The sequence below is a fragment of the Exophiala dermatitidis genome (genome assembly GCF_000230625.1).
Source record: "Exophiala dermatitidis NIH/UT8656 unplaced genomic scaffold supercont1.4, whole genome shotgun sequence".
Taxonomy (NCBI): Eukaryota; Fungi; Ascomycota; class Eurotiomycetes; order Chaetothyriales; family Herpotrichiellaceae; genus Exophiala; species Exophiala dermatitidis.
The window spans coordinates 1,253,267-1,268,262 of record NW_008751649.1 but is presented as its reverse complement, the minus strand read 5'-3'; the positions used below and the strand labels follow the sequence as shown (position 1 = coordinate 1,268,262).

Below are 14,996 nucleotides of genomic sequence, written 5' to 3'. Positions count from 1 at the left end.
ACGATTACGACTATCAACAAATACCGCTTTTGCCTTTGTCGGTCACGGTCACGGTCAGCCTGCAGTGCCATAACGGCTATTCCGCGGGCACTGCAAGTCAGAGCTACAGCCACCTGCATCGTGCACTGTTTGAACTGACACCTGCAAGAACTCTATGGCCCAAGACTGCCCGTGCGATGTTTTGACAATATCAATCGTATGAAAGAAGCATCACCACAGTTGCGGCAATATGCTGCTCCATGAGCGCAGTCCCGACACCTCACCGTTTACCGGTTCTGCTCAGCGACACCACAACTTCAACACCTCATACAACTCCAACATGTCTGTCGCGGCGTCGCCGATATCCTCGGCGGGCTTTTCAAAATCGTTGTTGTTTGCATCACCTACGCCTACTCCATCGTCCAGACACGAACGCCAACAATCCTACTCACCTTCTACGTCCTTGACCTCAATCCCATCGCACGTCCGCACCCACTCCCTACAGCGGCAGGCGAGCACCTCCAGCACGTTTGCGCCCAAGTTCATCAAATCAGAAGAACTCCGAAGAAGCGAGGATAAGATCTCTGCAATTGAGGGCGAAAATGATTTCTCGGGCAAGCGATACGTCTGGGTCAAAGACCCCGAGAAGGCCTTTGTGCGAGGCTGGATCATCCAAGACCTGCCCGACGATAAGGTGCTGGTGCAATTTGAGTCTGGCGCCCAAGTCGAGGTCGACATCGAGGAGGTGGATAAGGTCAACCCCGCCAAATTCGACAAGGCGGATGACATGGCAGAGCTCACCCATCTCAATGAGGCCTCGGTCATCCACAACCTCTACACCCGTTACCAAGCAGATCTTATCTACACGTACTCTGGACTGTTCTTGGTCACCATCAACCCGTACTGTCCTCTACCCATTTACGGAAACGACTATGTTAGAATGTACAAAGGCCAGGCGCGGGAAGACACCCGCCCTCACATATTTGCCGTGTCAGATGCAGCATTCCGGCGCTTGGTTGAGGAAGGTGAGAACCAGAGCATTTTGGTAACAGGAGAGTCCGGTGCTGGAAAGACAGAGAACACAAAGAAAGTGATTCAATATCTTGCAGCTGTCGCAACGTCAGACTGCGATACGCCATTGACAGGCAGGACTCCTGGCAAACAGCTCTCCAACCTTTCTCAGCAGATACTTCGAGCAAATCCGATCCTGGAATCATTCGGCAATGCTCAGACAGTGCGGAATAACAATTCGTCAAGATTCGGCAAATTTATTCGGATCCAGTTCACGCGCTCTGGCCAGATTGCAGGTGCATTCATCGACTGGTACCTCCTGGAGAAATCCAGAGTCGTCAAGGTCAGCTCACAAGAGCGTACTTATCACATTTTCTATCAGTTGCTCGCCGGTGCTGACCAGCGCATGAGAGATGCCCTACTCATCTCTGGCATGGATATTGAGGATTTTGCCTATATCCGAGCTGGAAATGACACCATCGGTGGTGTGTCTGACCGCGATGAATGGAACGCGCTGATCGAAGCATTTCACGTCATGAACTTCTCAGAGAATGAGCAGACAGCCATTTTCAGGACAATCGCAGCAATTTTGCACCTCGGAAATGTATCCGTTCGGCAAGAAAGCAGAGCAGCTGACCAAGCAACGTTGACTCCGGAAGCTCGGGCATCAGTTGACAAGGCCTGCCGGTTGATGGATGTCCAGACAGAACCATTCATCAAAGGCCTGCTTCATCCAAAGGTCAAGGCCGGCCGAGAATGGGTCGAGAAGGTACAGACTCCTGAACAGGCCCGTCTCGCTCTAGATGCCTTGGCTAAGGGCATCTATGAGCGCGCCTTCGGTGATCTGGTGTCGAAGATTAACACTCAACTCGACAGAAGTGGCGTCAGCGGTGACGACAGTCACTTTATAGGAGTGCTCGATATTGCTGGCTTTGAAATCTTCGAAAACAACAGCTTTGAACAGCTGTGCATCAACTATACCAACGAGAAGTTGCAGCAGTTTTTCAATCACTACATGTTCGTCTTGGAGCAAGAAGAATATGCCCGAGAACAGATCGAATGGCAGTTCATCGATTTTGGGAAGGACCTGCAGCCAACCATTGACCTCATAGAGCTTCCTAACCCGATTGGAATCTTTTCTTGTCTTGATGAAGATTCGGTGATGCCCAAAGCCACCGACAAGTCATTCACAGACAAGCTGCATTCATTATGGGAGAAGAAAACACCAAAGTATGCACCAGCACGTACCAGGCAGGGATTCATCCTGACGCACTATGCCGCAGAGGTCGAGTACTCTACTGAAGGATGGCTGGAGAAAAACAAAGACCCGTTGAATGACAATTTGACACGGCTGCTGGCAGGCTCCAAAGATGGGCACATTGCCAACCTTTTCAGCGATTGTGTCGACGAGGTGGATGAGCCATACAGCCCCCGAAGTCGCGTCAAGAAAGGTCTATTCCGAACCGTCGCTCAGAGACACAAGGAACAATTGAGCAGCCTTATGCGGCAGCTGCACTCGACACAGCCACATTTTGTTCGTTGCATACTTCCCAATCACAAGAAAAAGCCCAAGCAGTTCAACGCCCCCTTGGTGCTTGATCAATTGCGGTGTAACGGTGTACTGGAAGGCATCAGGATAGCACGGACAGGATTTCCCAATCGTTTGACATTCGCCGAATTCAGATCGAGATATGAAGTCCTGTGCGAGAACATGCCGAGAGGATATCTCGGAGGTCAAGAAGCTGCAACAATCATGCTAGATCGCCTGAAGATGGACCGAGCGAACTATCGGGTTGGTTTGACCAAGGTATTCTTCAGAGCTGGTGTGCTCGCGGACCTGGAGGAGCAGCGTGACAGTCTCATCCGGGACATCATGGCCAGATTCCAATCAATTGCCCGAGGATTTATGCAACGCCGAGTTGCCTTCAAACAGCTGTACCGTGCAGAGGCCACAAGGGTCATCCAGCGCAATCTGAATGTCTACCTTGATCTTCAAGCCAACCCATGGTGGCGTTTGTTTGTGCGCATGAAGCCTTTGCTGGGAGCGACCAGAACCGCCAGCGAGGTGAAAAAGCGAGATGAAAAGATTGAACAGTTGCAAACCAAGATGAGACAAGAAGCAGCAGAAAAACACAGACTTGAAGATGACCGGAGACGTGCCGAAATCGAAGTCCAACGCATCCAACAGACGTTGGAGGCCGAACGAGCGTTGGCCCTGGATAAGGATGAGATTTTCAAACGACTACAATACCGTGAAAGTGAGCTCACCGAAAAGTTGTCCGAGGCATTGGCGGAGCAAGAAACCCTCGAAGATCAATTGGACGAAGCTATGAACTCGAAAAAGAAGACCGAAGAGGAATTGGCCACTAGACGAGAGCAGGTACTTCAGGCAGGCCAGATCATAACCAGACTGGAAGCAGAGAAGAAAGAATTGCAACGACAACTCGACAAGGCTGAAGAAGAGTTGGAGAATGTGGAAAGAACACACTCACAGAATGATGACAGACTCGAAACTATCAGTCAGGAATTGCGTGCGCTCAAGAGCCAACTAGACGTCAAAGATCGGAAGATAGCCGAACTCGAGTCTGCTCTACAGAAAGCGGAAAGAGAAAAGAACAGCAAAACTTCAGATCTTGAACAGGAACTCCGCTCATTGAGAAGTCAGTTGTCCCAAAAGGATCGGCTGGCGGAAGATCTCGAGTCCAAACTGCACAAAGCCGAATCTCTTCGAGTTGAGGAACACCATCGACAAAATGAAGAATATGAATCCCAAATCCGACTGCTCAAGAGTGAATTGGGAGGAAAAGAGCGAAAGGTGCAGGACCTTGAAAGCACACTGGCCAAAGTGGACAAGGACGCTGAGAGCAAATTGGCCAGTGCCACCACCGAACTCACAACCACCAAGAAATTACTGCGCGAAGTACAAGGACAGAATGAGGAGCTTCGAAAGCAGGTCACCTCATTATCCCTCGCGTCTACGAAACACGAAGAGCAGCTTCGGCGGAAAGAAGGCGAGCTGGCGGCACTGATGGCTGACCTGGAACAATATGAAAAAGAGAAGTTGAGCCTGCGTAAAGAGAACGATGCCCTTTCCGGACGGCACGAGAGTGTGCAAGCCAAACATAGGGAGTTGCAGGGCGATCTGGAGAGCATGCGGGCTCAGCGAGCGAAAATGGAGCGAGAAGCCGCCGAAGTGAAACGCGCTCTCGAAAAGGTCATGCCCTTCTTCACGCAGAATTTCGCATGAGTTACAAAGTGTCATATCTGTTTTAGCCTGGTCAGCGTTTCAGCGAAGTAATACCGAGTGGGAAGAGACATGCAGGACATGGAGACGATGCAAAAGGGTCATGAGGCTCCTCACTCAAGGGTGATGTCACCACATCCACACGAAGTCTCAGAGAACTGAAGTGGCTTGCTTGTACGAATGGATGGACTGGACTGGTCTAAGTTTTGCGCATTGGCGAAGGTGGTTTTGTTCTGAGGTATCGGCTTAGTTGGAGTTTTGCAGGTTTGGCGTTTATGGATTAAGGTTGACTAGGGGCGTTTGTCTGGGAGTGAGGCTTTTCACTCTAACCATAGTACATATAACAACTTGAAGTATCTGGAGCAAGCTTGTATTGACCCGTCCTGTATCGCGAGAGCCAAAAGGTGTACAAGTATGTGACGAGCTCCTGCAAGTACGAAATTCTTTTCCTGGTAAACTGCACGAATCGCAAGTTAGTAGTAAGTACTATGGGCAACATGGTACATAACGTGAATGATGCCCGCAGCTAGCTAGGTACGCTGGCACTGGTAGTGTATGCATCTGCAAGGTTGCATGCGCAAGGCTGTGCATACAAGGGCTGTACTGCCAGGATCTGCAAGGCTCTGCAAGGCTGCAAAAGTGGACGCCTCATGCCGCCATGAAGGGAAAGTTGTCCGACAGTCACTCCACGCGGGCGGCCAATTTGGACTTGAATTATTGAGAACCCGAGCGGCGAACACGAAACCCGATACTGGTGCCATTGATAAGTCGAGGGCAACCTTCTAGGTATTTCACTCCAACATTGTACAGTATATACGACGGATTACGAAATCGACCCACGGTCCCGCTGCTCTCTTTGACTCTGCAACAGTTCAATCCATCGATCCTGCGACCAGCCACTGGAGCCCTCCATCAGACGAACCATACAACTCTACAACCTTGCCCGGCAAGTTCACTTGTGGAGGCAATACCCGGTACCAACTCGATTAAAGAGAGGAACAAGACGCCCTATTTTCTTCTGCTGTTCCGAAAGAAAGAGAGAGAGAGTGTGTGTGTGTCTCTGAACAGTTCCGACCCAACAATGCCCTCCTCTTGCAAAGATATCCGTAAGTCACAATACATATACATTCTTGCCCTGTATTTCGGGTCGAGACCATTTAGACTCATGTTTTGTTGTTTCCAGGCGCCGCATTGGCAGCATGCCTCCAAAACTCGGACTGCATCATGGTCGACCGCCACACGCCCCTGGAATGTCTGTCCCCGCCCCTGTCGGACACTCTCCCCGAGCAATGCAAGCAGCTGAAACGCGGGTATCGAGACTGCAAGCGCGGCATGGTCGACATGCGCATGCGGTTCCGGGGCAACGCGCCCATCTCGACGAGTGTCGAGCTCGAGGGTTCCGGCAAGAGAGCCGCTGGGTACCAGTTGTATGGGGGGAAACCGGCGTTTGACGTTCGAGAAAGTATGAAAAAGGAACAAAAGGGCGAGGTTGAGGGGTTGGGCTTTGATGAGAGTAAGACGAGAGGGTTATAATGGGTCATCGCGTGGTTCAATGTTCCTTTGACGCACCTGAGCGATAAAAGAAAAGTTTCCAAAGTCACGCCGGTATGATCAGCTCTATACGAATCCGCCACCACTTTGGGGGAAACCAGAGCAGCAGGTGGTAGTGGTGGTGACCTTTTTCGGATATGAAGAAAAGGGCGCTTCTTTGCTTCCGTGTTATCTACTAGCCGCCTGCTGAGAGGCAGCATCCACCTGCTTTACCAGCCTGGGAGGGAGGAGATCTGTCCAATCACGGAATCATGCCTTGCCTTGCACGGTTGGACGACTTCAACTTTCCAAACGAGGCCGTTGCCGTCTCCAAAAACAGCCAACTGCCATGTGTTCGCCCCAAATACATATCAAGCGGCCTTCGGACACAAACTCAACTCTGCGAGTCCTCCGTCGATAAGACTCACCCAGTTGCCAGTTCCCACCGGTCATCGACGGAGTCCCAGCGGAAGGAATACGGTGACACAAGGGCTGGGAGTTCGGGCCGCGGAGCATCAGGCACATCGAAATCGGCTACGGGCGTATGCACAATTCTGAGGCCTAAAGTAGACATAAAAAAGACGCGGAGTGTGTGGTCTTGCAGGAGGTTCGACAGTTGAGCAAGAACAATGTATTATATATCTCTGCTCCTATGAACACCACTTTTACAACAGTCATCAAGCATACCAGATAACCCCATTTGACGCTACGAACATCGATGAAATTGGGTGGAAAAGCAACTTTTTGTTTTGTCTCTATCCCTCTGCTGATTCTATCCGTCGAGAATGAAATGGAAGCCCGTACACGTTTCCCCACTGCACCTCCTTTTTATATAGACATTGCTCTGGTGGTGCGCTATTCACATGCTGTAGATAGCCACGAAACCACCCAGCCTCATTTTGTCGAGCTCACACTCACACTCAGCTTCCGCCGCCTCTCGAGCTCCTCCTTTGGCGGTTCACAATAGAGCCATAGAAGGACGAAAAGGACGAATCCGGCAATAACACTCCATAGTCCGGCAACCCAGGGCCACGCTCCGGTGATCTCCCAGGAGCGGGGCCACTCGTCATGTGCAAAGTGCCGGACCGTGACTTGATGTCTCTCCTCGATCGGGGTCAAGAACGGTCGCTTGTAGTTGACTTTGAAGGCAAAGATGCCGTGCTGATCCGGGGTGGTAAACGTGGTGCTGAAAATGGTGCTGTTGTCGGTGGTCAGGGTCGGGCTAAGTGGGAGGCGGTGGAAAGGAGAGAGCATGGTGAATTCGAGTTGGAGGGCATCTGTCTCAGGGACGACAAATGGAACGTAATGCGTGCGGTCGTATTGGCCGATTTCAATGGAGAATTTCTTTGCAGAAAGAAAGAAAGATTAGCTCAAGCATGTCCAAAAAATTGGGTTGTGTGGTTTACAAGACAGGAACTAGAAGAGAGAAATATACGTACCACGTCGTTCTTGATCCGATACATTTCAGGATTATACTCGCCTATTTGGGTGGTATTCTCGGTAGGTTTGGTCGATGTGGTGATCTGATAGTGCTGGACAGAGAAGACTTTGAGGACGCCGACTTCTTGGAAGGTCCATTCCGTCAGCTGCCTTGCAAATTCCTGGTTGACCGTTTTGCTGGATTTCCCGCCGGGCAACTTGACCGATGCGTCGAACCACTTGTCCTGAAGCATTTCCAACGACCCGAGAACAGTGACGCGGGCCGAGTTGCGAGCCTGCATTGCCGATATGATGTCCAACTGCGATCCAGTCGCAAATGGCTCCTCGACACTTTCGGTCTCGTCCTTGGGGTTGTATGTGTATGCTGTCTTGGGCGCCCGGAGAATGGGTGCAATCAAGGCACTGGATGTTCCGAGTGTCTGTCCCACGGCTCTTGGGACCGCGAGAACGCCATCACCTCCAAAGAAGTTGACCACGTCTGGTCGCAATGGGCCCGGCCGATCGACCAGTAGGACATCGTGTTTCTCGGCCGCGGACACGGCGTCATAGTTGAAATGGTCCACGACGACTGAATGCTTGTCCGGTGACAGGGAAATATCAAACTCGAGGAGAAGGGAGGAAACGGCAGACGGCGTGCCCGAATCGGAGGAGAGACCCAGCAGGACGTTTCCGCCCGCGTTGACGTAGTCAAGGAGGATCTTAGGCGTCAACGATGGTCCATAGCCTGGTTTGTTCTCAGTTTATGCGTCCCGCAACAACGGACAGTTCCTCACCTTTCGACTTGGGCGGTGTTAGGAGTAAATGTTCGTACGCCAACTGGCCATGCCGGAATAGCGACAACTGCTCGCTCCTCGGCGACTCAAAGGATAGTTTGAAGTCTCGGGCTGGATTGAATAGTCAGGTTGTCAGCCCAAATTCAAAGCCTATCAGTCTCCCCGGACACCATCGCGACATACCTTCCAGGTCCGCCCAGAATTTCGAGTATAGCGGTTTCTGCGATTCATCCTCCAAAACAACAAGCACTCTGTTCCCGACGGCGCTTCTGGCCGACACCACGCTCAGGAGTGCCACGACCACAAGACATAACGAAGAAAAGAGCCGCATCTTGGATACCAGAGATAACCAAGCTGCAGTCAGTGCTTACAGTTGCACGCTCATCTGGGATTCTGCAGTGCACTTCGACCACCGGTTCGGTCGCCTTACAACAAGCACTCCGCAGAGGAGACGTGGTCAGCTGCAGTTGACGAGTTAGATGTTCCGCCGTATACCTCCGCTATGCTACGCCATCACAGCCTTGCGCATACATTGCTCCGCTCAACAGTAGTGCCAAGCACTTGATCTCCATTCGTCGGTACGTCTTTGGTCAATGTTATAGTTGTAGAGCCAGTGCCCGACGTCGAGCTTCCGGATATCACCTGTGCCAACAGCATCGTGAGACGACACCGAACCTGAGCGCCTCGTTGGCGAAGCGAACAAAAGGAAACCCCTTCTACCGTCGACACAAGGGGAGAAACCCCACCTCCACCGAACTCGCGTGAGCTTCAGGTCAAGACAGACAACCAGCTCTCCGCTGCGAATAACCCGCACCTCTAACGGCTTGACCGAGCGACGTACCATCCTCCTACCTTGTGCGATCGCATTTCTATTCTCCTGGGAAAAACAATATCATAAATAAACAGCCACAATGTCCGGCGCCGGCGTCCCCCAAAGATTCTGGGGTTCCCCAATCCGGTACCTGCGATGGGCAGCGCACGAGAAGCCCGCGATATTCTGGAGTGTTGTGATCGGACTGATGGGGCCTGCGTCGTTTGTGTTCATCCCGCCGCTGAGAAGACTTGCTGGTGACGTGGACCCGCCGAGGATCCCGTTGACTTATCCAGGTGAGTTTTCGACGTTTAGCATCACATCCCACGCCCCTCAATTCATTTCATTCTCTTCCGGCATGAGAGGAACAGGAGGGACTCTGGGAACCCTTTGTTGGTGGTCTTCCGGTGAAAGAAGCAGTTGCACTCGTGCAGACAAAAGCGCGGATTTACAGCAGTCCCCGTGCAACTTGGAGAGGTTATGTCTGTTCTGCCAGAGATACCTTACGCTTCAAAGCACACTCCGCCGTACGCTTTTCCAAAAGGGTTCATCCTGCTAACGTATACTGTTGTTGTTCATCTAGTCCCCAAGGGCCCCAGGAAAATCCCGGAAGGCTTCGACGATCCCGAATAAATGCGACAAATATGGCCGGCATAGCAAAAATCGTTCATGTGGAGGCTCATGGACCAACGTGTATGAGAAACCGCAGCGCAGCAGCGGAGACCTTGTCAGAACAGTACTATCATGAAACAAAGCAGACATCGAGCCATAAACCTCTTGCACAATAGTGCAGTTTTTGATTATCTCGTACATACTAGCCTATCGTCTGGTGAATGCTACTTAAGTAGTCCTGATGGCCAGGACACACAGGACCACATGCTCTCAAAGTCACTGGATGCTTTTGTTTTGTCCCCCAAGGAAACCCTGTGCGGTACTAGTAGCCAGTTTGACGAAATCCAGAGAGCGTCACCACCTAGGCTGTGTTTTCTCGCTCTCAATTCTGTTTCCAGATTAATCTCCAGTTACAGCATGCCTTGTTGTGTTCCTCGTGAACCGTGACCCCCAAGCATGCAAACGAACGCAAAACTGCAATGGCCATGTGATGTCCTTAGTAAGCTCCCCAGCGCAGACAAACGAGAAATAGCAGGGCGGCGTACCCCGCTCATTCAACACCAGGGGGAAGAGATGCTGTCAGGCCGTTCTTCATGCACATGATTAGTATGTTGAACAACATAGGGATAGTGGCCATCAATAGGCAGTTGCATTGCACGTACCTCTTGCCAGCACAAAACATGTAGCGCAGAGAGAGCGCGCCCAATGGTTTTTGTTCTGTATTCCTCCCCAGACCCACCACATGACTTCCAAAGTTTCGCATCATGCCAGTGGGCGGTTGTGAAGAGCCGAGGGTCTGCCTGCCACTGTTCACTATTCGGCCTCATCCATCCTATCGCCGTTGTGGTGCTTAGTAGGTTCGGGGACGAACAAGCCAGAACCGTCGCCAAACTCATCCTCGGTCTCGTCGTCCTCGATGACCCTAAGGCGCTTCCGACGTCTAGCGGGCCCAGAGGTAGAGGTCGAACTGGTGGGCTTGGAAATTGCTGGGGCTGGGGCGACGGCGGCAGCAGGCTTTGATCGCTTGCGCAGCTTCTTGTTTCTGTCATGCTGGGCGAGCATGGCGGCGTTGTCGTTCTCTTTGTCCAATTCGGCATACAAGTTCTGCAGAGATTGGTCGCCTGTTCTGCCCTCATTGCCCGCGTCGGCCGAAATGGTCTGCCATGGCAACTCATCTCTCTCGACCGTGGCACAGGTCAACCAGGTGATGGTGCGACAGTCGGCGCGCTTGAGGTGGGTGTTTTCGACCATGAGACCTTCGACCAACGGCTTGATGTCTTCCTTGAATACGCCCATGTTGGCCTCGACGACGTGGCAAGCCTTGATGCTCATAGGGAAAAAGCGGTGGAACTCCTGAAAATCGGTGTGGGACAAGTACGCCTGGCCACCTTCAGACAATGCCGTGTAGAAATTCAGCCCGCCGTCCGGGGCGCGACGGGTGCGGTCGTCCGATACGTTCTGGGCAAACCATTGACGGAAGAAGCTCACTGACATCCACATGTAGATGTCGTTGGCGTAGGATGGACGACCGGGCTTCTCTGCAGCGGTACGCAACAAGAATTGTGGGTAGTGACCGAGGATGCGCATCTCGATGGCCTCCTTCTCGAGGTCGAGCAGGTCCGCCTTGCGCTCAATGAGAGGACGAAGATCAGAAGAGACCTGCTCCTTGACGTTTTCAGGCAACGTGCACCACTGACCAATGAGGTGGATGGCAGCCTCGCTGAAAACGGTCGGCGAACGCACACGACGACCGAGTTCGAGCCATGCCACTGAATTGTTCATGATGGAGTTCCACAGAAGTCGGTCTTGACGAAGGAGAGTCAGGTCAACAACGTCGCGCACATGGTCGGTCGATCCCACAGAGTCGGCCACTTCCATGAGCACAATGATTTCCGAGACGATGGCCACCAATCCATTGTTGACAAAGGCGGGCTCACGATTGTAAAAGATGCCAAAGAGCCACTCCCACGCCTTGTGCGTAGGATTGTCGTTCGACGCTGTTCCGTTGGCAAAATCGGGCATCAGAGGCATGCTGTTTCGAGGAATGCGGCCTTCGCTGTTGAGATCCTGATCAAAAAGTGGTTAGTGACTGTTTGCAGGGTTGTGACATCGTTCAGTTGCATACCTTGCGCACCCATTTGCCGATACCGTCTGGTTGGGAGGTAGGCACATATTCAAAGCGGTAGGCGGCAGCATGGTCGCGACGTGCTTGCGCAGTAAGACGTGCAGCGGGCTTCGCTGCAATCTCCTGGGCGAAGAAGGTCGAGTGAGTTGACAGGACCTGAGAGTGCAACTTAAACTGTTGCGTAGACGACAGGATGAGGAGGACGTCGCCATCAAGGTATTCTGGGAACTTTGACTTCGGAGCAGACGCCATACTGACGGCTGACATTGTCTCACTTGATCGTGCCTCGAAGAAAGAATCAATGTCAACCAACGCACCAAGTCTTAAATGAAGAGGATGTTTGAGAAGAGAAGAGGAGAAAAGAAAGGAAGGGCAAGGAATGAGCTCGCACTGAGAGGTTTGTTGCTTTGTTTTTATCTTGGTGCGACTGCGACTGCGCAGTGAAGTCCAGAGTGCCTAGCTGGTCGTCGTCGGCATGTGACATTGACTTCAATAGCAGGGCGGGCGCCGGAGGTGAAGTGAGAGTGAGGCTGGGGTGATCCGGGATACCAACATACGGTCAAGCCAGTAGGGCTCAATTTAGCTTCCTATATGATTTGGATGGTATTGGAGCTTCGATCATCGGATTCCCCGGGCACCTGCCATGGACGTTCCTATTAGCGTTCTCTCGCTATGATACAGGAGCTTACCAGGAGTGTTTTATAACCTCCTTCACTGGCTGATATCGAAGTACAGAGTCGGGTCTGCTGGATAATGGATGGACAGAGCTGTGACGATGAGCAACGGAACACTGGACGGAAGCGAAGAGATGGTAAGGCAATATAGCATGGAGTATCAGGACACAGGTTTGTCGAGGAATTGATCTCAGTGGGCACAGTAGCTTCAAGATCGAGATCAACGGCGGTGTACGAGGTGGCTGCCGAGGCGAGATAAAGAATCACATTCCTGCGCTGGTCCATGGGGATCCGGATGGTATCTTCCAAAGCTCCATCAGCGTCTGGTTATGTCAACGTTGGGGAACCTGGCATTCGGTTGCAGTTGTGTGGCCGACAGACAAGGAAGAAACTGCCGGATGCTCCATCAGTGGAAGACAAGTCAGCAAACGCCCTGGAACGGAGCATTGTCGGAGATAGCCCTTAGGCCAGCCATCAAATGTGTACAATCAAAAGCAAAGGCGAAGCCCACAAAAGCCTTAGAAGGGGGTAAAGTGTCCGTTAGCAGGTCGTTCCATTAATTTTCTCATCCGTCCAGAATGCGAGGCCTCGGAGTCCTCAAACAACAGAGCCAAAAAACGCCTCCCAATGCTAGGTACATATCCAGTCCATACTGCTTTGGCATATACGGTGTATCAATTTCAAGGAAACCCGATGTTGAGTTCGTCTCTCCAATAGACCCGCCAGAACTGGAAGAACAAACCAGGCGCTAGGTTGGAAGAACCTCCAGTAGTCGATCGCTTAAGATATTTGCATACTCCCATGGACAAGGTGAGCCTGTGTACTCTCCAGAATAACAAAACCATACGATGCTCATGTTGTAATCCAGTGTATTTCGTTGACGTGACATTCATGCTGCCGATGCAGCGGAACAATGCTTCACCCCGGTCGTCGACATCAAGCGACGTATCCTCAGCGGTGTAGGCACACCTAGGTGTGCAGCCTTCGGGCGACATTCAATCCAGCATCGTGGCAAAATCCAGGTCCATTGATGGGTAAAGGTCCGAAACAGGCAATATCCATGAAGTCCGGGAGGGAAGATGGTCATCATCTATGCCTACGAGAATCAGGATATCCGGAAGCATATGGTGCACCCATCACGTCTCTCCGGAGATCATAAGAACCAGGTATTGATGATGTGACCGGTGGTGCTGTACGACTTGGGTAGGATGACGGTCCATATCCTCCTCCTGGGGCCCCAGATCGGCTGTATGATGGCGGTGTAGTGTTTCCACCGGCAAATGTCCTGGGCTCTCTCTCTCGCTCCGATCCAGGGTAAGGAGACTGGCCTGAAGCATACATTGCGTGGCCGGAAGAAATGGTATACCCGGCAGGGTAGCCAGGATCCGGTGGGTATTGAGTTGCAGGAATAGCAACACGGCTACCAGGGAGAGTACGAGGTTCAAGCTGTTCACGATGCCGTACTTGTTGCGGACGGGCATAGTCATCATCGTCCAGTTCCATATCTCCTGGGTATCTCCTTTGGGGCTCCTGGCGGGGTTGCATTTCCTGACGGGCTTGCATCTCGGCGTAGGAGCCTACAGGATCCTTAGAACGGCTTGCTTGCCACTCAGCATGTGCCATACCTTGCGTGCGGCCCTGTCTGGCCCGCCGTTCCCGTTCACGCTGCCATCTAATCGTCTCCTCACGCAGAGACTGTACCATTGCCTGCCACCCGTGATCAGCATCAACGCCAATATGTATTACCAAGGAATCCAGTCATACTGTGGTGAATGGGCGATAGGCCTTGACCCAATATCCCTGACGTGCCTATGCGACCACGTTAGCGGACCACACTTACCATGGGGCACATTAGTGCAGCATACTTCGTCACTTCGAGTTGGCCGGCAAGTGGCGTCCTGACCAAGATATTTGCAGATCTCATGCTGGATAACTTCTCGTTCAATCCCTTCGCCTGGGCAAAAGTACTCGGTATATTCGGGCCTGACAGAATCACGATCTCTGCTCGAGGGCACATCCATTGCTGTTCGACTTCTGGTGGCTGCATCATAGTCACGCTCATCCCGAGGATAAGGAGACCTCGTAGGCGGATCCCTTACTTGACGATATAGTTCTCCGGTAGGGTGCATCACGATGACATCCGGGTCAGCTCCACGGCTATCCAGGACACGGTCAGATCGTGGCTCTATACGAGACGTCGTGCCGGGGCGCTGTTCAGATCGCATATCCATACGAGCATCCATCCTGGGGTCCATGCGGGAATCAATCCGAGGGTCCATTCGGGTGTCCATTCTGGTATCCATACGGGTGTCCATGGCATCAGTCATACGGGTATCGCGGCTTGGACGGTCGTCCAGGACTCTCCTTTCTCTTGCAGGTTCAACACGTTCCTGACGGTCACGCTCGCGAGGTTCTCTTCTGGAGGAGTGGCGGGCGGCGTCACGGCGACGATAGTCTGAATCATCGGGATACCGCGAAGACATCCTGGCGGGGATATATAACTTGATCTAGGGGCCTCTCCAGCAACCGCTCCTGGGTCCGTTGGGCAGCAAAGCGTTTGAGAGAACAAATGAGAGGGATGGCGCCAGGAGAAACGTCGCAGGCAAGCGGGCGTCCCTGTAAGCGAGCACAACTTGAACTCCCAAGGAGAACCAGATCCACTGGGCAAGATGTACACAGAGTCGGGGCGATCAAGATCCAATAGATCCACGTTGGGTCGAGCTGATCAGACCGGGTGCGCGAGATTGAAGCCAGAGTATCGAGGTGAAGGCTGGTGAGGGCTCCCACAACTTGAAGG

At 52.3% G+C, this 14,996-nt stretch overlaps 6 protein-coding genes across 6 annotated transcripts; 3 read left to right on the top strand and 3 right to left on the bottom strand.

Moving 5' to 3' along the window:
• The first annotated feature begins 34 nt into the window (after positions 1-34).
• Positions 35-4,687, top strand: HMPREF1120_04788 (myosin heavy chain). Its single transcript, XM_009158931.1, has one exon. It carries the CDS (start codon positions 230-232, stop codon positions 4,235-4,237), a length of 4,008 nt encoding a protein of 1,335 aa, XP_009157179.1. The 5' UTR covers positions 35-229; the 3' UTR covers positions 4,238-4,687.
• Positions 4,688-4,932: 245 nt separating this feature from the next.
• Positions 4,933-6,742, top strand: HMPREF1120_04787 (uncharacterized protein). Its single transcript, XM_009158930.1, has 2 exons — positions 4,933-5,340; positions 5,418-6,742. The coding sequence occupies exons 1-2, from the start codon at positions 5,316-5,318 to the stop codon at positions 5,765-5,767; spliced, it is 375 nt and encodes a 124-aa protein (XP_009157178.1). The 5' UTR covers positions 4,933-5,315; the 3' UTR covers positions 5,768-6,742.
• On the bottom strand, positions 6,356-8,431 carry HMPREF1120_04786 (dolichyl-diphosphooligosaccharide-protein glycosyltransferase). Its single transcript, XM_009158929.1, has 4 exons — positions 8,161-8,431; positions 7,978-8,088; positions 7,204-7,928; positions 6,356-7,108 (listed from the first exon to the last, which is right to left on the bottom strand). The coding sequence occupies exons 1-4, from the start codon at positions 8,306-8,308 to the stop codon at positions 6,659-6,661; spliced, it is 1,434 nt and encodes a 477-aa protein (XP_009157177.1). The 5' UTR covers positions 8,309-8,431; the 3' UTR covers positions 6,356-6,658.
• A 457-nt stretch (positions 8,432-8,888) lies between these two features.
• On the top strand, positions 8,889-9,421 carry HMPREF1120_04785 (NADH dehydrogenase; the record flags this gene model as incomplete). Its single annotated transcript, XM_009158928.1, has 2 exons — positions 8,889-9,084; positions 9,372-9,421. The coding sequence occupies 2 exons, from the start codon at positions 8,889-8,891 to the stop codon at positions 9,419-9,421; spliced, it is 246 nt and encodes an 81-aa protein (XP_009157176.1).
• A 792-nt stretch (positions 9,422-10,213) lies between these two features.
• On the bottom strand, positions 10,214-11,792 carry HMPREF1120_04784 (uncharacterized protein; the record flags this gene model as incomplete). Its single annotated transcript, XM_009158927.1, has 2 exons — positions 10,214-11,467; positions 11,526-11,792. 2 exons carry the CDS (start codon positions 11,790-11,792, stop codon positions 10,214-10,216), a joined length of 1,521 nt encoding a protein of 506 aa, XP_009157175.1.
• A 1,493-nt stretch (positions 11,793-13,285) lies between these two features.
• Positions 13,286-14,682, bottom strand: HMPREF1120_04783 (uncharacterized protein; the record flags this gene model as incomplete). The annotated part of the gene is made up of 4 exons (XM_009158926.1): positions 13,286-13,776; positions 13,825-13,906; positions 13,964-14,008; positions 14,065-14,682. 4 exons carry the CDS (start codon positions 14,680-14,682, stop codon positions 13,286-13,288), a joined length of 1,236 nt encoding a protein of 411 aa, XP_009157174.1.
• Positions 14,683-14,996: the final 314 nt, after the last annotated feature.